Genomic DNA, 25,044 nt, shown 5'->3' on the forward strand with positions numbered 1-25,044 from the left:
CTAAATTGTCGCTCTTTTTTGTTTATAGCGCAAAAAATAAAAACCGCAGAGGAGATCAAATACCACCAAAATAAAGCTCTATTTGTGGGGAAAAAAGAACCCTTTTTGTTTAGGTACAGCATCGAATGACCTCGCAATTGTCAGTTAGACCCCTTTCACACCAGGGCGTTTTTGCAGCGTTTTAGCGTTAAAAATAACGCTATTAAAACGCTCATAAAACGCTCTCCATGCATCTCAATGGACCCTTTCACACCGAGGCGTTGCACTGGCTGAGCGTTGAGAAAAGTCCTGCAAGCAGCATCTTTGGAGCAGCTTTTGGGCGTTAAAAAAAGCGCTTCAAAAACGCTCCTCTCCATTGGAATGAATTGAAAGCGCTGTAAAAACGCCCTAAAAACGCCTATAATCCGCCCTGAGCTGTAGAAAAAGTCACATGATCTCAAAAAAAGTAAACATGCAAGTAGAAAGAGAGCATCTACAACAACAGGACTGAAATTGTGGAAAGGTCACAATGATTTCCAAGCCATCAAAGTGCCAAAGAAATCGTAGAAAAATGTAGATTTGAAGTAAAACAAGACACTGCATGTACTTTATATAAACCGCTTGTTTTTACATGATCTCACAAACAAAAGATAAACATGCAAACAAAAAGATAGCATCCACAGCAACAGGACTAGCTGTGGGGAGGTAACATGATCTCACTGAAGCGTAGGATGCTGGTAAATCAGGAAATCCTGTTTGTAGAGGTGGATAGGAGCTAAGAGAAGATGGAGGTTGAAAGAGACCAGGGATTTGGGACCAGTGGGAGTGGGATTAGGGTTGGAGATTAGGGTTCTGGGACCAGTGGGAGTGGGATTATGGTTCTAGATTTGGGTTTTGGGACCAGTGGGAGCGGGATTATGGTTCTAGATTTGGGATTTGGGACCAGTGGGAGTGGGATTATGGTTGGAGATTTGGGAGCAGTGGGAGCGGGATTAGGATATAGATACTTACGTTCCAATGCTCATTCGAGTATAGTTTCGGAATTTGTCTGGGTGCACTCTTAGGTGCTCATATAGCAACACAAATTGCCCGATAGAGCTGTGTGTTTGTAGGATGGGATGAACCCAATACCGACGTTGCTGCCTCTGTTGGTGGATATTTTCCCAATACAGTAGCACAAACATCAAGAACAGCTCCATGAACTCCATCTTCTTTCTGTATCCTCTGTCACCTCACAAGATCCCAGGAAGTAAACAGGAAGTGATGTAGGGAGGTGAGGTGGCTCTTTGACGCCCAACGCTTGTAAAACGCTTGTAAAACGCTGTAAAAACGCCCACAGCGTTGCGGTAATTTTAACGCTAGCGCCCCAAAAACGCTGTAAAAACGCTGTAAAAACGCTCTAATAACGCTGTAAAAATAGCGGCGTTTTACCGCTGACGCTATGGGCGGTGTGGTGTGAAAGTGCTCTTAAAGCAACGCAGTGCCAAATTGTAAAAAGTGCTCTGCTCAGGAAGGGGATAAAATCTTCCAGGCTGAAGCAGTTAAAGATGAAAAACTCCTCTTCAAACCCACAAGTTGTTGTTTTTTTCCAGCCAGAAAACACCCCTGCCAAAAAATACTGATAAGTCTATGTGCGCATGGACACATAGGATAACATTCAGGGGAGTTTACTGGCTGCAGAAAAAAAATGCCTGAAGCCAAAAACAGCAGCTGTAAAAACGTCCAGTGTGCATGAGACCTTAAAAGAGAAGTATGGAATTTTTCTTTTGCAGATTCATACTTACCTAGGTGGATGAAGCATCGGTCCCCCACCAGCTGTAACACTGAGAACCTGAACAGAGAGCCGGTGACTGACACTCTGCCGCCTTGTGCTCACTGGAGCTCTGGGCTGTGGAAGGGGAAGGAGTGTCCAGCTCAGAGGCTCGCTGAGAGGCTGAGCCATGCGCTGGTCCAGGCATGTGGACGGATCCCGACTTCATTGTCACAATCTTGCTTGAGCCTGGACTGGCTCAGATGCCACTTGACAGGGGGCTTCAACACGTTGTTAGGTGAAAACTGGTCACAGGAGTGCAGAACGAAGTGCACTCCTATGATCCACAGGAGAAGTACAGCCAAACAAGCTTTGGCTGTGCTTCTCCTTTAAATGTGACATAACAGCAATTTGCTGCAGAAGTAGACTTTTCTCCCACCTGTATGAGTGTGATTGCAGTTGCACTTAAACTACTTGAGTTATTGATGATTTCTGGTGCACTGAATGCCTGATAACATCACATTGTTAGTACACTGACGCTCTCCCCAGCCACCAGTTAGATTCAAGCCTGACTTGATGGTTTCAGCAGAAAAAACGATCAAAAACAGTGCATCAAAGGGACTAGTAGATTGATGTGAAAAGGACTTTAACCACTTCAGCCTCGGACCAATAAATACCTTAAGGACCAGAGGTCTTTTTGCAATTTCGCACTGCGCTGCTTTAACTGGTAATTGCGCGGTCATGCAATATTGCACCCAAACGAAATTTGCGTCCTTTTCTTCCCACAAATAGAGCTTTCTTTTGATGGTATTTGATTGCCTCTGCGATTTTTTTTTTTTGCGATATAAATGGAAAAAGAGCGAAAATTTTGAAAAAAAAAGATATTTTCTTCTTTTTGTTATAAGAAAAATCGAATAAACTAAATTTTAGTCATACATTGAGGGCAAAATTTATTCAGCCACATGTCTTTAGTAAAAAAAATGTCAATAAGCGAATATTTTTTGGTTTGCGCAAAAGTTATAGCGTCTACAAACTAGAGTACATTTTCTGGAATTTACACAGCTTTTAATTTATGACTGCCGATCTCATTTCTTGAGGTGCTAAAATGGCAGGGCAGTACAAATCCCCCCCAAATGACCCCATTTTGGAAAGTAGACACCCCAAGGAAATTGCTGATGGGTATGTTGAGCCCATTGAATATTTATTTTTTTTGTCCTAAGGGATTGAATAATGACAAAAAAAAAAAAAAAAAATTTTTTTTACAAAAAGTTGTCACTAAATGATATATTGCTCACACATGCCATGGTTATATGTGGAATTGCACCCCAAAATACATTCTGCTGCTTCTCCCGAGTACGGGGATACCACATGTGTGGGACTTTTTGGGAGTCTAGTCACGCACGGCACCCCGAAAACCAATCACCACCTTCAGGATTTCTAAGGGTGCAAATTTTTGATTTGACTCCTCACTACCTATCACAGTTTCGAAGGCCATAAAATGCCAAAATAGCACAAAACCCCCCCAAATGACCCCATTTTGGAAAGTAGACACCCCAAGCTATTTACTGAGAGGCATGTTGAGTCCATGGAATATTTTATATTTTGCCAAAAATTGCGGGAATATTACAAACTTTTTTTTTTTTGCACAAAGTTGTCACTAAATGATATATTGCTCACACATGCTATGGGCAGAAGTCAAATTACACCCCAAAATAAATTCTGCTGCTTCTCCCGAGTACGGGGATACCACATGTGGGGGACTTTTTGGGAGCCTAGCCACGTACGGGACCCCGAAAACCAAGCACTGCCTTCCGGATTTGAATATAAAATGCTATAAAAAACAAACTAACCAGAGTCACCCGTAACACTTATACGGTGATCAGTGGTGAAAGGGTTAACTAGGGGCAATCAGGTGGTTCAAATTTTTATTAGGTAGTATATGGGGGTCCCTGGCGCTATATAAAAACCTGACGGGGAACCTAAATAACTAACTGGCTAACCAGCGTCACCAGTGACACTTATACTGTGATCGCTGCTGAAAGGGGGTGAAAGGGTTAACTAGCAGCAATCAGGGGGTTAAAACCATTATTGGGTAGTATATCGGGGTACCTAGCGCTATAAAAACCTGGCGGTGAACCTAAAAAAATAACTAGCTACCTAGCGACACTAGCGACACTGATGCAGCGTTCAGAAAAATTATCGCTTAGTGACACTGGCAAAAGGGGGTGAAAGGGTTAACTAGCGGAAATCAGGGGGTTAAAACCATTATTGGGTAGTATATCGGGGTACCTAGCGCTATAAAAACCTGGCGGTGAACCTAAAAAAATAACTAGCTACCTAGCGACTGTAGCGACACTAATGCAGCGATCAGAAAAACGATCGCTTAGTGACACTGGCAAAAGGGGGTGAAAGGGTTAACTAGCGGCAATCAGGGGGTTAAAAACATTATTGGGTAGTATATCGGGGTACCTAGCGATATAAAAACCTGGCGGTGAACCTAAAAAAATAACTAGCTACCTAGCGACACATGCAGCGATCAGAAAAATGATCGCTTAGTGACACTGGCAAAAGGGGGTGAAAGGGTTAACTAGCGGCAATCAGGGGGTTAAAAACATTATTGGGTAGTATATCGGGGTACCTAGCGCTATAAAAACCTGGCGGTGAACCTAAAAAAATAACTAGCTACCTAGCGACTGTAGCGACACTAATGCAGCGATCAGAAAAACGATCGCTTAGTGACACTGGCAAAAGGGGGTGAAAGGGTTAACTAGCGGCAATCAGGGGGTTAAAAACATTATTGGGTAGTATATCGGGGTACCTAGCGATATAAAAACCTGGCGGTGAACCTAAAAAAATAACTAGCTACCTAGCGACACTAGCGACACATGCAGCGATCAGAAAAATGATCGCTTAGTGACACTGGCAAAAGGGGGTGAAAGGGTTAACTCTAGGGGCAATCAGGGGGTTAAATCTTTATTGGGGGGTGATAGGGGGCTACCCTGGACCTAACACTAACTGTCCTGACAGTTTTTACTGTCACAACTGACACTGAATGCATTGATCAGTAAAGAAATGATCAATGCAATCAGTGACACTGTGACTGGGGGGGGAGGGGGGGCGGGGGGGGGGATCGGGGGGCGATCGGGGGGGGGATCGGGGGGGGTTTGTGTGCCTGTGTGTACCTACATGTCAGTGTAGTGTTGGTGCACACTTACTTTTACTGTTCTCCTCGTAGTCCGGTCAAAAAGACCGCCCCGAGGAGAATGACATCACTTCCTCCTTCCTGTGTAAACAATACACAGGGGAGGAAGCTTCTCATTGGCCAGGAGCGATCCAGAGGGGGTGGCCGAAAACCAACGGCCATCCCCTCATCACGGAGCGCTCCTGGACCGAATCGGACCGCCGTATCCAGCGGGAGGGGGTCCGATTGGACCCCCCACCCGCTGGAAGGCAATCACGTAGATGTACGTGATTATGCCTGCCTGTGCCATTGTGCTGACGTACAATGGCAATACGGCGGTCCTCAAGTGGTTAAAATGTCATTTATTAAATGTAAACAATGAACACAGACATCTGATCCCTGACTTGATGGTTTGAATCTGCTTGGTGATCCAACAAGTAGATACACTTGCCGCCCGCCAAATGTACATTTACGTTGGCAGAATGGCACGGCTGGACAAATGGGTGTACAGGCACGTCCTTTTGAATTTGCCGCCGCGTGGTCACGTGCGCGCCGCTGGCGGCGCGTGTGACCTTCCCGGGAGCTCCATGAGTAGAATCGCGAGTCCCACGGACTCGATCGCCGCGAGGATACCCGTGATCGTCTCACAGAGCTGAAGAACGAGGAGATGCTGATGTAAACAAGCATCTCCTCGTTCTGCCTAGTGACAGTGTCACTGATCATAGCTCCCTGTGATCGGGAGCTATGATCAGTGAAGCGTCGTTCATAGCCCACCCCCCTAACAGTTAGAATCACTCCGCAGGACACACTTAACCCCTCCCTAGCCCCCTAGTGGTTAACCTCTTCACTGCCAGTGTTGTTACAGTAATCGGTGCAATTTTATAGTACAGATCGCTGTAAAAATGACTGGTCCCAAAAATGTGAAAATTGTCCGATGTGTCCGCCATAATGTCCAAGTCACGATAAAAATCACAGATCGATGCCATTACTAGTAAAAAAAAAAAAATTATTAATAAAAATGCCATAAAACTAACCCCTATTTTGTAGACGCTATAACTTTTGCACAAACAAATCAGTATAAGCTTATTGCGATTTTTTTTTTTTTTTTTTACCAAAAATATGCAGAATATGTATCGGCCTAAACTGAGCAAAAAAAAATTTTTTTGGGGATATTTATTATAGCAAAAAGTAAAATATAATACTTTTCTTCAAAATTGTCGCTCTATTTTTGTTTATAGCACAAACAATAGTAACCGCAGGGATGATCAAATACCACCAAAAGAAAACTCTATTCGTGGGGAAAAAAAGGACATCAATTTTGTTTGGGAGCCACGTCGCACGACCGCGCAATTGTCAGTTAAGGCAACGCAGTGCCGAATCGCAAAATGTGCTCTGGTCTTTGGCCAGCAAAATGGTCCGGGGCTTATGTGGTTAAAGAGGAAATTGCTCAGTATTTATTCAGGAAACATACCTACCAAACCCACATGTGTAGAGATTCCTGGAATCGGACTGCTTATATTACATGCAATACAAATTAAGGGCCGGTTCACACTGCTGCGATATCAGACATCACATGTGATTCTCACCACTGTGCAAATCACATGCAATGGCTGTGCGATGCGAATTCAGCCATATGTGTTGTATGGCTAAATTTGCATCGCGCTCAGACCAAAATCGTGCAGGACTCGATTTTTGGTCCACACCAGAATCGGATTTGCATGAGTGTTCGTACCCATGTGGTCCGAAATGACAGTTTGCACTGCGATATGCAAACCGATCTGGGGGTGTCATTAACTTTCTATTTACACCCACAGGGGCTTGCATAGGGCAGTGTGAACCGCCAGCGGGTGACATGTGATGCGGGAACCCGTACTGGATTTGCCTGGGTTATGGTATTGCAGCAGTGTGAACCAGCCCCAAGATGTATTGAGTAAATATTCTGACCATTACAGTGTTTCGTGGATATCATTAGTGGTTCACTGAAAGAGTTAACATATCAGTTGCAACTTTTTTCTGCATCAAGCTTTTCTAAATAGTTTGTGTGTTGTATTGTCCATGAGATATTTTTTTTTTATATATATTTACTTTCAAAGGGCCGGGATGATCTCAGACAAGACGCAGTGATGCAGCAGGTGTTCCAGATGTGTAATGCATTGTTACAGAAGAACAGTGAGACCAGGAAGAGGAAGCTGACTATCCGCACATACAAGGTTATCTTTACCAGTTATAGTAACTGATCTGTTTCATTTCTAACCATCAGAATTTATCAGTGAAATCGTCAGCTTATTTATTGTATTTACTATTTTGATTCACTAAAGAGGCATTTAATGCAGAAATGGTGAATTCTTGAGTTATTACTTTCAATTTTGTTTCTCCTAAACATTCAGGTGTTTTTGTTTTGTTTGTTATATTAACATTTATGATGGTTTGTTATTGCAGAATGTATTTTATCTGTTTTAAAGCGGTTCTTCACCCTAAAGGGGAAGTTCCGCTAATCTTATCCCTCCCCCCCTCCGGTGCCACAATCGGCACCTTTCAGGGGGGAGGGGGGTGCAGTTACCTGGATAATCCAGGTAACTGCACCCACTTCCGGCCAGACCGCCGCAGACCCCCGCAGACGCTCCGCCCCCCCCCCCCCCCCCGTTGTGTTCTGGGAAACACACAGTTCCCAGAGACACAGCGGGGGACCATAAGAGACGCGCAGCGCGACTCGCGCATGCGCAGTAGGGAACCGGGCAGTGAAGCCGTCATGTTTCACTTCCCGATTCCCTGACAGAGGATGGCGGCGGTGGCAGCAGCGAGACGAGCGATCGCTCGTCATCTGCCGCCGACATCGCTGGAACCTGGGACAGGTAAGTGTGATTTTATTAAAAGTCAGCAGCTGCAATATTAGTAGCTGCTGGCTTTTAATATTTTTTTTTTAGGTGCAGCTCCTCTTTAACTGGTCATCTCTAAGTGGGAATCCTGCAGCAACAAAATGTTGCAAAACGCATTGATTCCATACGCTTGTTAGACTGTAATTGATATAACTGTCTACTTTCATGACATGTTTTTATTAAAGTGGTTGTAAACTCTCCCCCACAACTTTGTCCCATGTAAATCAGCATAAAAAACCCTAATGAACACTGTAGATATCTCCTTACTTGCTTAGTATTGTTGTAATCCTTTTTGTTCTTTAGAATGACATCACTGAGCATGCCCAGATCTCCCCTGATTTACAGCTAACTCTCTATGTGCTTGTCTATCTGTTATCAGGACTTCCTACAGCACACCACTGATATTCCAGGAGGCTGAAGAATCATTCAGAGCTTCCTCCTGCACACCATGTGACATCACATGCAGTGTAAACCTAGCCATTAATGCAGTCTTATCAGCTGAAGCTGATAAGAGTGACAAGGGCAAACATTAGACAATCAGCACAATTAAATACTATGAAATAAAACAAGTCAGCTACAAACAGGGAAGCAGGGTTGCCATAGAAACGTTGGGTTGAGAAGGAGACTTGGTTAACAGTACAGGAAGTGCTCAATGTAAGGGCGGATATACACTCCACTGTGGACTCAGTAAACAATACTTAAGATGGCGCTGCCTAACCCCTGGAAACAAGCTTTTTTCAATGTTTTCTTTAAACAGTAATATGTGATTTGGGCTGGATTACAGTGGCTATAGTTTGATAATTACTTATTATAATGGACTAAATGAAAAGAAGCATCAGAGTGGGAGAGTTTACTTCCTCTTTAAGCTGGTGTCTGTTTTATATTACGTATTTCTTGATTTTTTTTCCCTATTGTCAGGCACATTAAAAGCCCCCCTTTTTGTTTAGAGTGGAATTTCTGCTTTAAGGTGTAGCTTTCCTCCCTCTCTTCTCTCTTTTGTAGATGCATTTACATTACAATTAGTGCAGTCCAACTCTTGAATAATAAGCATATATTTTCCATTTTATTAAAAGTGGTTGTAAAGGGGCAAGGTTTTTTTACCTTCATGCATTCTATGTATGAAGGTAAAAAACTTTATGTGCAGTTTTGCAAGGGCGGGAGTCATTTGCTTCCGCTACTGCCAATCATCAGGGGACAGGGCCGAGTCACGGCTCCATTTGTGAATGGACACACAGAGCTGTGGGTTGGGAGCGCACTTGCTTTGGTGCCTCCATAGCAACCTGCGTGCTGTGAGGGCACCCGACAGGAGGGAGATGAGCAAGGTGCTCTGGCGTGGGACCCAGGAAGAGATGGATTGGGGCTGCTGTGTGCAAAATCATTGCCCAGAGCAGGTAAGCATGACATTTTTTATATATATATAATAATATATATATAACTTTTTTTTTTTTTTTGTGTAGAGACCCTAGAGAATACAATGGTGGTTGTTGCAATATTTTATGTCACACTGTATTTGCGCAGCAGTCTTTTAAATGCAATTATTTTGGAAAAAATTACTTAAATAAAAATTAACCAGTAAAGTTAGCCCAATTTTTTTTGTATAATGTGAAAGATTTTACCCCTTGAGAATATTGAGAGAATCGTGATCTTTATTCTAAGCAATAAAATCGTGATTCTCATTTTGCCCAGAATCGTGCAGCTCTAGTCCTCAGGTAAGGGAAATGTGTAAAATGCGCTCCGCTTTGTGACTTGGCCTGGCAGTGGGGAATGGAAGAGGGGGCCGAACTTTCGAATGAGTTTGCCACAGCAAAGTCAGCCAGAAGTGGAAGCCGGTACCTGTCAAAACCAGGCACCCACTCCTCCCAGAAAGGTGCCAGATGTGGGAGTGGAGGAAGGGAGGAGACAAATAAGCAGCACTTCCCCTTTTGGGTGGAGCTCGGCTTTAATTTCCATAATAACCTTGATTTTTATAACCATTTGTTCAGCTAAGATGCTCTTTATTATTATGGATTAGATAAAAATCATAATACATTTTTAATACTTAATGTGTAACTTCAGAAAAATGCTAAGGGTTCACATATTTTGTATCACATCTATGCCTGAGTACATCAGTAACTGACATCCTTGTGTTGTTGACAGGTCGTGCCTCTGTCTCAGAGAAGTGGTGTTCTGGAGTGGTGCTCTGGCACAGTTCCTATTGGTGAATACCTAGTGAATTCTGATGATGGTGCTCACAAACGTTACAGGCCAAGGGATTTCAGCAGTTTACAGTGCCAGAAAAGATTGATGGTTTGTTTTGTTATTATTAATTTTTTCTTTTCTTTTTTTTTTAAAAGGGGTTCATCATTTTTGTTTGATTTAAGGGAAATGTGAAAGGAACTTAAATTTTGCCAACAACCTAAGCTGTACTCCTCACAAAAACTCTTCAAACTCTATCAAGACTTACAAACAGAGACACACAAACCTCTCTTAAAGTATAACTAAAGACAAAAGTTTTTCCTTAGTTTTGGATAGAGGGGAGAGGGATTAGAACACCTGTCCGTTTTTATTGCTGTCTTTGACCCATTAGGGAGATTCATCCTCTCTATTTGTCCTGTTTACCATGAACGATAAAAGAAAATTCAAAATTTCGGGTTGTCCCTAAAAAAGTAATAGAGGGTAAATCTTCCAATGGGGACACTAGTTCTGGTGAGCTGGGGGTCCCCAAGGAATTCCCTTAATTTGAAGGGATTTCATCTCACTTCCTGTTTGAATATGGGACAGGAAGTGAAGGGAAATCTCTGCAAAGGGACACAGATGTCGAAAAAAAATCTGACGGGTTATAACCCTCCTTTGCTCTATTCAAAATGAAAAAAAAAAAAAAAGTTGTGCCTATAGTTCTACTTTAAAGTGGAGGGCCACCCTAAAAAAAAAATTAAAAAAAAAAATGACATTAATATTCTTAAAAAAATATTTTAAAAAAACAAATTTTTTTACTCAGCAGAAAACCCTGTTGCTAGGCAGTCTTCCTAATCCGCCTCTTCCGTGGCGCTGTTTCTTCAATTCTTCCTACTCGGAGAGCAGCCCTGTTGTCTTCTGGGACATGTGTGTGTCTCAGGAAACAACTGGGCCATTCACAAAGCTCTGCATGGCTCACGCATGTGCAGTGGGAAACGGGCAGTGAAGCCACAAGGCTCCACTGCCTGTTTCCCTTAGTTAGGATGGACAGGGCGGCCAACCTCGTGGGCTCGCTGGACAGGTAAGTGTCTTTATTAAAAGTCAGCAGCTACAGTGTACAATCTTTCTCTTATATTCACCGACCGGCACAGCTCTTCTCATAACCATTGGGTTGTTATGCTCTATTACTAAGAGATACTAGGCATTAGTTGTAATACAACACTCAGAACTCTTAGTTCTGCCCAGGGGGCAGTCTCTTTGGCAACAACCCTCCACCCTGCCATCCAGTCATCAATTTTATTTTGGAGAAGCACCTAGGAACCCTGCGGGCCCATCGGTCAGTGCTTTTTTTCTGCAAGAAGCGCGATCTGGTGATCTGCTCTCAACAGCCGGCTGGGTGACAGGCTGGGTACCCTTATCCTTGTAGTCTCCCCAGTCCGGTCATCGAGCGTGTGTAGGCCACAGCGACGCGCTAGGCAGGCCATGACGAAACCTCAGCTCCAGAGGTGGTCGGTGAGCTTTTATGCTCCGGGGCATGCATATGACTGGGCTACTGATGTCTGCGTCACAGTATGCTGGGCCAGCAGCCACCCTGTACTGATCAGTGAGTGGGTCTGTGATGGAATGTCTCCCAGGTCTTCAGGACTGGTAACTACAGCTCTCCCTGCCTTGGCGGAGCTGAGCAGCTGGGCATTCCCTGGGAGGTTGATTCGGGGGTCCCTCACCTACCTCTCTTCTCTCCCCTGTCCCTATCTCCCCCCCCCTCCCTGGGGGGATGCTGCATGTGGCTGCTGAGCGGTGTGTGTGTGTGTCTATGCAGGGGCTCTGACCTGGAGTGGGGGGGATTGCGCTGGCTAGCTGTGTCCTGGGCCCTGTTTTTCATGCCCCTGGAAGGTGTCTGTGAGGGTTTGCTGATGTCCTGTACAGCGCTGTGCTCACTGCCATCGGTTTCTCCCTGTACCTCATGGAGCTGCTTCGGTGGCCATTTTAGGTGTGGGCAAGTGCAGCATGCTCGCCTGGGGTTCAGCTGCCGTTTTCCTGGTGATTTCCTATCCAGAACACTGGCGGCCATTTTCTTGAAGCCTGAACAACGCGGCAGCATGTTCTCCTGTGCTCTCGCTGCCTTTTTCCCTGTGTTTTATGTCCTTGTGCTGGATGCTGGGCGGCCATTTTATTGAAGCCTGAGCACACTTCAGAACGGTTTTAGCGCCATTTGCAGCTGCTGCCACTGACACAGCATTGTTTCCTCTGCAACTGGGAGCCAACAGGGACTACAGGCACTACTTAATGGATAGCGCAGAACTCCTCAGGGTGGGGAGTCCGGTGGGAAAGAGCCCCTCGGCCAATGGCAGTAAGGAGGGTGGGACTGTCACTGTCCTAAGTCCCCTTAGGGTGGCAGACAGGGTAGAGTCAGCACTGGTGTTTCTTCCCCCGAAATCCAGGCAATTGCAACCGGGTCACCTGTGGACTGCGCAGTGCCCATGGACACCTTGACGGCGGTCTTAAATTCATTCGTTGCCAAGATGGAGGAGGCACGTGGGAAGAAGGGTGCAATAAAGTGGCCCCGCCCCCCCCCCCCCCCCCCAGTCCTCTGGGGAGAGCTCTGACGCAGACTCTGGTCCTGCTGAGGCTGGTGACCTCTGCTCTGTCTTGTCAAATGACGCTGACCAAGACCGTTCGGACAGTGAGCATGAGTCCCCGTCCGGGTCCGTGCACGACAAAGCGCTTGTTGGAGCACTTATCACAGCTGTGCGTGATACCCTGAAGATTCAGGAGCCAGCGGATCCCTCTGCCTATGTAGCGGTCCCTTTTGGGTCCCGCAAGCCAGCACTTTCACCTAAGGTGTTCCCGTATCTGACTTATTTTGACAAGTTTATTTACAAGGAATGGGGTCGCCTGCAACGGACCTTTTCGGTCCCCAAATACATGGCGGTGCTTTACCCTTTTGAGGAAAGCCTTCTCAAGAAATGGTCGGCTACGCCGGTCGTGGACCCCCCAGTATCCAGGTTAAATAAAGTAACCACAATCCCGGTAGAGGGGACTCCTGCATTTAAGGATCCCACGGACAGGAAGGCCGAGGCAGTGGCTCGTTCCCTGTTTACAGTTGTGGGGTCAGCCGTGCGACTAGTACTGGCATCCGCACTTTGTCGCAGACACTAACTGCAACAGGCATCTCCTGTCTGCGTGGAACTAGCAGACCAACTAGTGCAAGGCCTTAAGTATGTCTGTGATGTGGCCCTGGATACTCTCCCTCTGTTATCCAGGGCTTCAGTGTCAGCTGTGGTGCTGAGGCGCCTGATTTGGCTAAAATGCTGGTCTGCTGACCAGGCATCCAAAAAAGTCCTGACGGATCTTCCCTTCCTTGGCGACCGGCTCTTTGGAGCCTCTCTGGATGACATTCTTAAAAATGTCACTGGTGGTAAGAGTATCTTACTCCCACAGGCCAGGAAGGCTAAGGAGCCACGCCGTAGGCAAGGGCCCTCTTTTTCCGCTCACAAGCGGCTTTTTTGTCCACCCGGAGCTTCGGCAAAATGCCCCCAGCCCGACAGGACGACCACGGATGGACAAAAACATCCCTGGAACCGCAAGCCTACAAATAAAAGTGCTACCGGAGTTTGCAGCCTGGTGGTAAAGTGGCAACCTGGTCGTCTGTCCACACATTTACCAAGTTCTACAAGGTAGACGTCAGTGCATCGGTTGATGCCTGTTTTGGCCGCAAAGTTTTGCAGGCAGCCATGTAGTTGCAATTGAATATGCAATATATTTCCTTTTTTCCTGGTTTTTCGATAAAAACAAAGTACTGTTAAGTTAATGCGCTGTTGCATTACATTCCGCAGTTTTTTGTGTGGTTGTGGGTAGTCACTCCTGTTGAGGGTACCCTGGTTTTGTGGTGGATTTCTCCAAGCACTCTTGTTTTTTTGTGGGTAAAGTTTTACTAGTTCCCACTTGCCTTGATGGATGAAATTTTTATGCTGTTTTCCCACCCCTCGTTTGGCACTGCTTGGGGACTTCCCAATGGTCATGAGAGGAGCTGTGTCGGTCGGTGAATCTAAGAGAAAATAGGATTTTTTGTACTCGCCATAAAATCCTTTCCTCTGTAATTCACCGACCGACACAGCACCCGTCCCTCCTTTTTTTCTTCACGTTATACTGCTTGTTGATGTACTGATGACTGCATGGCAGGGTGGAGGGTTGTTGCCAAAGGGACCACCCCCTGGGTGGAACTAAAGAGCTCTGAGTGTTGTATTACAACTAATTCTTAGTATCTCCTAGTAATAGGGCATAACAACCCAATGGTTATGAGAAGAGCTGTGTCGGTCGGTGAATTACAGAGAAAAGTATTTCACGGTGAGTACAAAAAATCCTATTTTTTTAATATTGGAACTTTCAGGGTAAGTGCTTAACAACAGAAGTTAAGTGAAAAGTCAACAATGGAATGGCTTAATCAGAAGAAATAATGCTTTTTAAAAGAGCCAAGCTTATGAAGTTGGTTCCACTAAAATGCTATGGTGTGATCTAAAGCTGGCCTATAAGCTGCGCAAACCAGGAATTCTGCACCTTAGTGATATTTCATATATAGTTTTATGTATATTATGTTTAACATATTACATTTTGTCAATGAATTAGGTTTAAAGGAAAAAACAAACATTCAATTCTGTAATGAATAAGTTATGCGAAAGGCATTGTACTTGTATGTATTTTATGCTTTGGTTGTATTTAGCATAAAAAAAAAAAAGAAAGTTTCATAATAATTCAATGCTGTTTGGTCATCAGTGCACCCAAATCTGCAGATGCACATTCCTTTAACTAGCAGTTAGATTAACAAAATAAATCAATTATAACACCAGGAACTTATACATATATATATATATGTGTGTGTGTGTGTGTGTGTATGTATGTGTGTATATATATATATATATATATATATATATATATATTTATCTGTGTATTAGTGTTTTTATCCTGACTGTAGTTTTCCTCAAATCTGTAACCTTTTTTTCTCATTTCTAGGATGTTCAGAGAGGACGGTTTGAAGATAAGTACCAAGTTTTCCTGGACATCTGTGAACATTTCCATCCAGTTTTCCGTTACTTCTGCATGGAGAAGTTCTTGGATCCAGCAGTTTGGTTTGAGAAGCGTTTGGCTTATACACGTAGTGTTGCCACATCATCCATTGGTGTGTGTTACTTACATCCTAGCTCTAATATCGTATTTTCTTCTTAGAAGGCAGGAATACAAAGATTTAATAATTTTACAGTTAATAGGCCTCGTTCACTGGTATAACTAGCACTAGGGTCATCCAGGCCTAGGCCTCTCAAGCTGGATGATGCCCAGGCTGAATACTGGTCCTGCATGCACTACTTGTCTGTGGTTTATGGTAAATATCCCCTACTACATGTTTCATAAATTTGAGTTGAAGTACTGGATGTTTCATACATTAGATACTTAGTGATACATACAATAGTTATTTTCTCATAGCTATTAATGAGATTCAAATGTTTACATTCAAGTTGTAATTTGCAAGGGTTAAATATGTTTGCCAGCAATGTGGAAATCAGGACAATTGTTAGTACTGACACTTTGATACATGAGGTCACATGGGTGGATGAGAACTGGACCAGTATTCTATTGGTTCATGTACTGTATCAGAAGTTTCTGAAAAAGAAAATGTGTATTTCCAGAGAAACCTGACCAAATTGAAAGGCAGAGTTTTGTTTTTTAGTCTTGGATAGAGTGGAGAGGGATTAGAACATCTGTCAATTTTTATTGCTGTCTTCATCCCATTTACAGAGATCCACCCTATCAATTTGTCCTGCTTACTATTATATTGAAAGTAAAAGAAAATACCAAATTTTGTGTTGATATCAGAACAGTAATAGAGGGAAAATCTTCCAATGTGGACTTTAGTTCTGGTGACACCCCAGGATTCCCTCAATTTGGATGGATTTCCTAGTTTTAGCGATGGGAGAGGAAGTGAAGGGAAATCTCCCAATGGGACACACATGACAAAAATAAATAAATCTGAGGGGTTATAAAGCCTAGAAACCAACCTACATTCAGCTTGTGTGTGTGGCAGTTTGTCCGACAGAAGCCAGCCGTTTGGCTGGCTCCTGTCGAAGGAGCATGACCGAAAAAGGTCTGCTGATCGGCATCCAATCAGTGCCAATGGCTGCCCGATATGTTCTGGTGGGGGCGGGGGGCATCCCTCCTGTCAGAACACAATAGCTCAGTGGGGGAGATTGCTGTACTAACATTGCATAGTTAGTACAGCGGCTCCTCTTGAGCTGTCTTTTTTTTTTTTTTTGTTCAGCTCGCTGGGTTGAACCAAAAAAACTACTAATGTGTACTATGCTCTGCCCTTCCTTTCTCCCAAAATAAGAAAGAAGTTTTGCCTTTATTTACACTTTCAATTACCGATTACCAAGGATAACACAAAGGCTTTCTGTTTTGGAAGTTTTTATACATGAATTCCAGTTTGAAAATGTATAGATATATGAAAGCAAAAAAAATGTAATTTGGCTGTACAGTAAATTCAAGTATACTGCATGTCAATGAGAGATTGCTCATGTAACACACAAGACTGTATTTGATCTCTAACATTTCTGTGTGTTACACTGTGGGGCTGTATAATTGTTTATAGTTATTTCAGGGATTCAATAGAAATTCACAAACTCCTCAGCATCACTTTTTCTGATTCTCTTGAAAATTGCATGTTTGGTTCATGCAAATTTTGTACTACAGCCGTACTGGAAGAGTCAATCAGCTGTGATATTCCACGACTTATATCAGGGTGATATGAGGGTATAAACGGGGAAAGCGAGAGGGCAACAACTATAATTCAGATCTGCTACCGGTTATCCATGAGAGGCCATGTGCGAAACTGGCATCACCCTTCAACTATAAAGGGCCCGTTTGTACGGATTGACATGTGCAGCTCTGCTGCGGTTTTTGAGCAAAGGGAAGCCTTCAAATATTGTAATATAGATATATATCTTGCGAGATACCAATGAGGAATGTCCAAAGATTGTTTTAAACGTAAGAGAACCAATCCACAGCTGCTAAGCATATTCACATTCCCATAATCTATGTATAAAATATTAAAAATAAACAAATGCAGCGCTATGTGATCTATCACTCACGTGAAAAAATATATATACAGTACAGACCAAAAGTTCTTCAAAGTAGTCACCTTTTGCTTTGATTACGGCTCCGCACACTCTTGGCATTCTGTTGATGATCTTCAAGAGGTAGTCGCCTGAAATGGCTTTCCAACAGTCTTGAAGGAGTTCCCAGAGATTCTTAGCTCCTGTTGGCCCTTTTACCTTCACTCTGTGGTCCAGCTCACCCCAAACCATCTCGATTGGGTTCAGGTCCGGTGACTGTGGAGGCCAGGTCATCTGGCGCAGCACCCCATCACTCTGATTCTTGGTTAAATAGCCCTTACACAGCCTGGAGGTGTGTTTGGGGTCATTGTTCTGTTGAAAAATAAATGATGGTCCAACTAAACACAAACCGGATGGAATAGCATGCCACTACAAGACGCTGTGGTAGCCATGCTGGTTCAGTATGCCTTCAATTTTGAATAAATCCCCAACAGTGTCACCAGCAAAGCACCCCCACACCATCATCAGCTATTTTACCATGAAGGCCTGATTCACACAGTCTCCTCTTAACAGTTGTTCTAGAGATGTGTCTGCTGCTAGAACTCTGTGTGGCATTGAACTATTCTCTAATCTGAGCTGCTGTTAACCTGCGATTTCTGAGGCAGGTGACTCGGATGAACTTATCGTCCGCAGCAGAGGTGACTCTTGGTCTTCCTTTCCTGGGGCGGTTCTCATGTGAGGCAGTTTCTTTGTAGCGCTTGATGGTTTTTTGCCACTGCATTTGGGGACACTTTCAAAGTTTTCCCAATTGTTCGGACTGACTGACCTTCATTTCTTAAAGTAATGATGGCCACTCGTTTTTCTTAGCTGCTTTTCTCTTGCCATAATACAAATTCTAACAGTCTATTCAGTAGGACTATCAGCTGTGTACTGTATCCCCCTCCTGCACAACGCAACTGATGGTCCCAACCCCATTTATAAGGCTTGAAATCCCACTTATTATACCTGACAGGGCACACCTATGAAGTGAAAACCATTTCAGGCGACTACCTCTTGAAGCTCATCAACAGAATGCCAAGAGTGTGCGGAGCAGTAATCAAAGCAAAAGGTGGCTACTTTGAAGAACCGAGAATATAAGACATATTTTCAGGTGTTTCACACTTTTTTGTTCAGTATATAATTCCACATGTGTTAATTCATAGTTTTGATGCCTTCAGTGTGAATCTACAATTTTCATAGTCATAAAAATAAAGAAAACTCTTTGAATGAGAAGGTGTGTCCAAACTTTTGGTTTGTACTGTAATTGCTGTAGGCAATGCACGAGTGAATGTTGGAGCAACCTGAATTCCCAAACAAAGAATATAAATGGTAAAAAATATATAAATTTAAATGCTTGTTGTCAAGCAGGTGCACAGTGAAAGAAATAGAAAAAAAATTGAAATAAAATCAAAATATCAAAAATTCTTAATTTCGGCAAGTCCACAGTGAGAAAAAATATATATATAAATATTTAAAACTTATTTTCAGCTAGTCCACAGTGAAAATATATAATATAAGCAAGCAAGTGCCCATTAAAAGAAATATAAAAATATTGAAGTAAACATCAAAATATCAAAAATTGTTAATTTCAGCCAGAAAAAATAAAAAAAAAATTATATATATATATATATATTTATATTTTTATATATATATATATATATATATATATATTATTCAAAACACATTTTCAGCAAGTCCACAGTGAATATATATATATATATATATATATATTATATAATGTCCCATAAAGTGACACTGTGATGATGATCCAAATATTATTAACCATGACTTCAAACTGATGGGTTTACTTCCTCTTTCATTCCCTGCAAAGGCAAAGCATAATGGACTACTATGCATCACATAGTAGTCCATTATGTGTCACTCACCTGACACAGGAGCCAGCGAAGTCACCGCTGTCCCCTGTAGTCCGGCGCATCCATCTTCTCTGTGGGTCTCGCCGCTCCGCCGCTGTCATTCGGGCTCAGCCGTCACTCCCACGCATGCGCACGGGAGCCGCCACGCGCGGTATATTCGCCGTTGACGGTGCCGTGCGCCTGTGCGCCGCTGTCTACAGCGCATGCGCCGTAGACAGCGGTGCCTGTCTTTTGCCAAATATCTCCTAAACCGTGTAGGTTGAGGAGATATTTCTTGGACCTACAGGTAAGCCTTAATCTAGGCTTACCTGTAGGTCAAAGTGGTTTGTAAGGGTTTAGTAAGTTTGGTCCACAACAGCAGCTGAACCACCTCTGGGCTCTTACAATAAATTTCTATATTTACACTATAATACACTATTTGGCCTCTTTTTTGTATTTTAAATTAAGGATACCATCTTTAAAATTATACCTGGGGGAGCCTGTAAATCCTGCTACTTAGAGCCCAGCGGCTGCTGTTGTGGACCAAACTAAATTGAGCGGTCACACAATTGGAAGTGAGCGTAGTCACACGGGGGGAGCACATGTGTGAAGTCATGGTTAATATTATTTGGATCATCATCACAGTCACTTTATGGGACATATTATTTATTTATTTTTTTCACTGTGGACTTGCTGAAATTAAGAATTTTTGATGTTTACTTCATTTTTTTATATTTCTTTCACTGTGCACTTGCTTGACAACAAGTATTTCATTTATATATTTTTTTACCATTTATATTCTTTGTTTGGGAATTCAGATTGCTCCAACATTCACTTGCGCATTGCCTATGGCAATGTATATATATATATATATATATATTATCACCTGAGTGAGTGATATATCTCATAGTGCTGCATTTGTTTATTATTGAAGCCTTCAAATATGACTGCCCGATGTATGGGGATAGCTTAGGGTATGCTGGAGGAGCAAGTAGTAAAATAAGTAAAATATCCCTACAACTTATTTTGCCTGAGCTTTGCTGAAACTGTTATAAGTTATACAAATTTAGGTTTTCATGCAGGTACCCTTTAAAGATCCATTCACATTGAAAAATATTGTTTATATTGCACCGGTCACATACCATGCATATCTTTATTTCTTTAAAAAGGCTGGAGTTACCCGTTGTATGTAATTTTTTATTTCTTTTTTGTCAGTTGGTTACATTGTAGGACTTGGAGACAGACACGTCCAGAACATCCTGATAGATGAAGAGACATCAGAACTCGTACACATTGATCTGGGTGAGGGATATTTATTTTTTTTCTTAATAGGGGTAAAGCGAATGATGCTTTCAGTTTCATGCATTCCTTGGCACAGTGGGGCTGTAGCTGTGTTTTAGGAAGAAATGAGGAACATTTCTGGGAGTTGAAGATGTATATTATGCAAATTTGCAAAACTGATGAAAAGTCACAATGTGAGGGAAGCCCAATCATTCCATCTCCTGTAGATGGTGTAATGTGAGCTGCACAGACATTTTCCAGTATGACATTGTGCTAATGATGAAGTTAGAGGTACTCAATAAGCCTCAAGAATGATTCTTGTTGATATTCTGGAAAGACTTGACTTGGTAAAATAACAAAAGTATATTGAATGCTCTCTAGGCAGATCATTGTTGGAGGAATGGTATTGTTGCTGCTTTCACTTGTGGGTGGAGGGGTAGGAGATTAATATAAAAATAAAAACCAAGGGGCCAAAGTTCCCACCAGTCACCTGTTCTAAAGCTATGGAGGGAAAGGGTGTGGTTGCAACAGACTGAGTAGCGACAGCATAAACTAAGCAGCAGTGAATACAAAGAAGCGTAGCGTAGCAGAGCATAGCGAATACAGATTGGGCAACAGACTGTGTATACAGCCCTGCAAGGTAAACTTCAACAGTGTTACACTAATGTTATAGGGAACTTTAGATCTACCCGAGGGCTGTCACTGCTCCAGCTCGCTGCAGCATGTCTGCTCCCAGATCCCGTGCCTCCCAGCTGCAGTATTATCCTGCTGTCTTCCCGGTCTTGGTATCGCTAGACCGAGATCAATCCTTGTTGACGGGCTCCGTCGGAGCATTACTGTCATACTTAATGAGTAGGTTTTGGCAGCTCGTGTCTCGCTGCTATCATGGGCAGACACTGGGCCCATTAGCGCTGCCTATGTCAACACATTTTGTCCACATGACCATGGGCTTCGTAAGGACCTTCATTCTTCTGGCTTTTAAAGGGTCCAAACATCTGCCTCATCTCATTACTCCACCTGGGAAGTCCTAAGGAGGCCATCTACTGGTGACACATCAACCTGTTAAAAAGTGGGAATGTTCAAGGCAAGTTGGGGTCATATTTAAGACCCCCATACACACACGATACAACTTTTGTTGTTTGATTTCCTTTAGATTTACCCAAACCATGTAGTGCAAGGGCCTGCCTGATTTCATACAAATTGAAACCCTTATGGTTTGACCTCCATTATATGGTTTTGGTAAATCCGAAGGAGAAAATCTACAGAGAATTGTATAGCGTGTGTATCCAGCTTAACATTCACAACCAACATTCATTGCTCATATTTAGGGAGGATATCTATCCAACTACCTAATTAAGTTGTCTTGTTTTACTCACACATCTCGGATAGAACCACCCCTAGTGTGCCAAAAGGGACAAAGTTAGAGATCTGGCCATGACACCACTGCTGTAGGAGTGACCAGCTTCTTCTACTGTGATAGCTCTGAGCTCCCGGAGGAAGAGTCTGCATCATTGCATACCTATTTGATTCTGCTGTGTCTGCATTAAAGTGTTTTTTTTTTTTTATTGTTGTTGTTTATATATATATATATATATAAAATTAGTTTTGGATTGTTTATTTTTATTGCTACCTGTGGCACAATTAAAGATATTTCTTCTCCATTCCTATAATATATATTTGAAAATAGCAATACTTTTCTGTTTTTTAGGTGTTGCTTTTGAACAAGGCAAAATCCTCCCTACCCCGGAGACTGTACCTTTTCGCCTAACGCGAGATATTGTGGATGGGATGGGTATTACTGGAGTGGAGGGTGTTTTCAGGAGGTAGGCTCGTTTCCATCTTTCTAATTACCTGTCTTTTGTAAATGTACCATAGGCGAAATGTGAAAAACACACTGTTTTGGTTAAAGACAAGGAAAGTGGTTTGAACTGCTGTTTTTTTTCATGCAGAAACACCAAAAACTTCTAAATAGGACCTCAAAATAAAAGGCGGGGTTCACGCCATTGTGAACTGGATGTGGGATCTACGCATCCAATTCGCAATAACAGGAGATTTTGACCGGCTCTCTATGGAGCCGGTTGACATATCTCCGCAGCGGCTCCCAGCATGCACCCCTGCTGTGAGCTGCGTGCGGCTCATATGTGAACCGAGCCTAAAAAGCTAACTTTTATACTATTATTTAGTAAATATTTGTGTAAAAAATAAAACTTATAAATAAATATGAATATAAATATATTTTTAAATATTTATTCTGACCATTAAACAGACCCTGTCACTATTTCCACAGGAGTCTGGATAGTCACTTTTTCATGATGTAAGCAGCCATTGTTTTGATTGATTTTAGCCACAGATTTAAAGCAGAACTAAACTGGACTGACAAGTAGGTTTTTTTTTGTGATAGAAGAGACTATTTGGGGATGATTCACTAAGACCCCTTTCACACCACACCGCCCATAGCATGGGCGGCAAAACGCCGCTATTTTTAGCGGTGTTTTACCGGCGGATTCGCGGCGCATTTCGGCCGCTAGCGAGGCGCTTTTACCCCTGCTAGCAGCCGAGAAAGGGTTAAAACCGCTGGCAATACACCACAATAGTATTACAGCGCTGCCCCATTGATTTCAATAGGGAGCAGCGGTGGAGGAACGGTAAACACACCGCTCCTTCACCGCTCCAAAGAAGCTGTTGGCAGGACTTTTCCCTGAAGTCCTGCCAGTGCACCGCTGTAGTGTGAAAGCCCTCTGGCTTTCACACTACAAACAATGGTGCAGCTTTTTTAGGGCGGATTGCAGGCGCTATTTCTAACGCTATAGCACCTGCAAAACGCCCTGGTGTGAAAGGGCTCTAAAACAGTACAAAACACGGTGTAGCCCTGTATGGTAGCCAATCGGCTTCTAACTTCAGCTTGTTCAACTAAGCTTTGACAAAAAAACTGGAAGCTGATTGGTTTCCACGAAGAGCTGCACCAACAGGTTTTGCACACTCCAGTTTTAGTAAACCCCCCCCCCCCCCCTTTATGTCCACGTGCAGTTCATTGTACAGTTTCGTCATAACTGCGTGTGCACAGGACTTATGTCATCCCATCCCAGCTGGCCCCGTGAGGATGCCGTAAGACTCCAAATCTGGAAGAAGACTGGCCAAAGATGGATTTTGCAAGGTAAGTCTGACATAACGTTCAGATATGCTCTGGCTCTGACACCACAGGGGCCATGTCAGACCACTGCGAGGGTCCCACTCTTTAGCATGCCGGCCATGGGCTGGCTTTTTCGCTCAACTCCTACACTGTGGCTTCTTTACAAAGAAAATGAGTACCGATGCCACCTGTCTGTATATTAAAATTACAAATACAGAATTGGGGGAAAAAAAAAGAAAATGAAATGTAATACTTTGTATAACTTTTGTTTAATGCACCTGGAATATATTTAGCTTATTAAACTGAAGGTTCAATGATAAGTGTAAGGATTTGTTTGTTTTCATTATGTTTAGAAATAAAAATACATTTTTAAACATTTTATCATATGTTGAACGTACCCTGCATGTTGCAGTTTATACAATCTTTGTACAGTGTCCTTTAGATTTACCAAAATTATGTAATATGAGGATCTACCTAAACTATCCAATCAGTTTGTACTTGGAAAAACCTTTGTACCACCTAGGTGTTGGTAGCTTTAAAAGATTGTACAGTACAATTGTACAAACAGACTCAAACTCAAGTACAGAATTCAGAAGGGAATTCTTCTGACAGGTATGTGAATCTGTCGCAAACACCAACAATCAAGGTGTAGAGGCTCAACGGTATTCTAAAGGGAGTCTACAACAGAAGTGACTTATTCCCTCTCTTTTCCATGCCTGTTCTGTTCGGTCAAGGCCCTATAGAGTGTCAAACATTGATAATATAAAAGCAATCCTCTTCTGTTTATTACTTAGAAAACCATCATGTGCTGTGTAATGGGTGCACCCTGTATTAAATGTTTATTTGTGAAAAAAAAAATTATATTATTAAAGGGTAACTCTTTAGTGGGGAAAAAAATTGCAAATAAAGAAAAGATAATATATAGCATATACAGTTGTGACACAAGTCATATTGTAATGAAATGTTATTAAAAATTACCTTTGTACCTACCTACCTTGTACAGAATGCCACCCAGATATGTAATTTCCTGCTTGTGTGATTGGCTCACTGATTTTCCCAGAACTCTGCAGTAAGATACAAGTCAAATTTCAGGCATTCGTGTAATTTTTGGTGAGATACTTCCAATAGAAAATCATGTCTAAGGCATGCAGGCCCAGCAGCTTTCCTCATTAGAGCCTTGCAGGTGCACAGCTAATTGATAGTTATGAAACCACTCCCATTAGATTCACATTCCCACATGGACACAGACAAACACACAGGGATTTCTTCATAATAAAAGGGTAGGGATCTGCAACAAAGTTTGTTAAAATAATTGTAATGTACATAGCTCACCCAGAGGGGAGTGATTTTTTTCTCAACAAGAGTCGAGTTACTCTTTATATAAATAATAAAAACTTTATTTTGGATAGAGTGGGTAGAGGCAAAGTCCCTCTCAGCTTTTTATTGCTGTTTATGTTCCCCTTGGGAGAATTCACTTTGCTTCCTGTCCTGTAAACCCAACAGATGGTTTAATTTCTGACTTTCCGAAACTCAAAATTATTAATTTTTCCTTCACTTTTAGTCCCAATAATAATGGACGAGGACATGTAGAAAGTGAGACTCCCTGGTGGAGACACAGACAGCAATTAAAAAAAATAAAAAAAAAAACCTGACAAGGGTTCAAAGCCCTCACTACACCCTGAAAAAAAAAGTTTGTCT

The 25,044-nt window shown here is 42.7% G+C and overlaps 1 protein-coding gene across 1 annotated transcript in view; it reads left to right on the top strand.

Annotated features, from left to right (window-relative positions):
* Positions 1 to 25,044, top strand: part of ATM (ATM serine/threonine kinase) — a 299,675-nt gene that overhangs the window by 269,419 nt on the left and 5,212 nt on the right. The window contains exons 56-60 of the mRNA XM_077483959.1: positions 7,004 to 7,120; positions 9,923 to 10,072; positions 14,951 to 15,116; positions 20,151 to 20,237; positions 21,925 to 22,039. Of these exons, the coding sequence (XP_077340085.1) occupies positions 7,004 to 7,120; positions 9,923 to 10,072; positions 14,951 to 15,116; positions 20,151 to 20,237; positions 21,925 to 22,039 (635 nt within the window). The remainder of the gene's footprint in view (positions 1 to 7,003; positions 7,121 to 9,922; positions 10,073 to 14,950; positions 15,117 to 20,150; positions 20,238 to 21,924; positions 22,040 to 25,044) is intronic.

This window comes from Lithobates pipiens, unplaced genomic scaffold (assembly GCF_037356315.1).
Source record: "Lithobates pipiens isolate NorthernLeopardFrog02 unplaced genomic scaffold, aLitPip1_a1.2 Scaffold_16, whole genome shotgun sequence".
NCBI classification, from domain to species: Eukaryota; Metazoa; Chordata; class Amphibia; order Anura; family Ranidae; genus Lithobates; species Lithobates pipiens.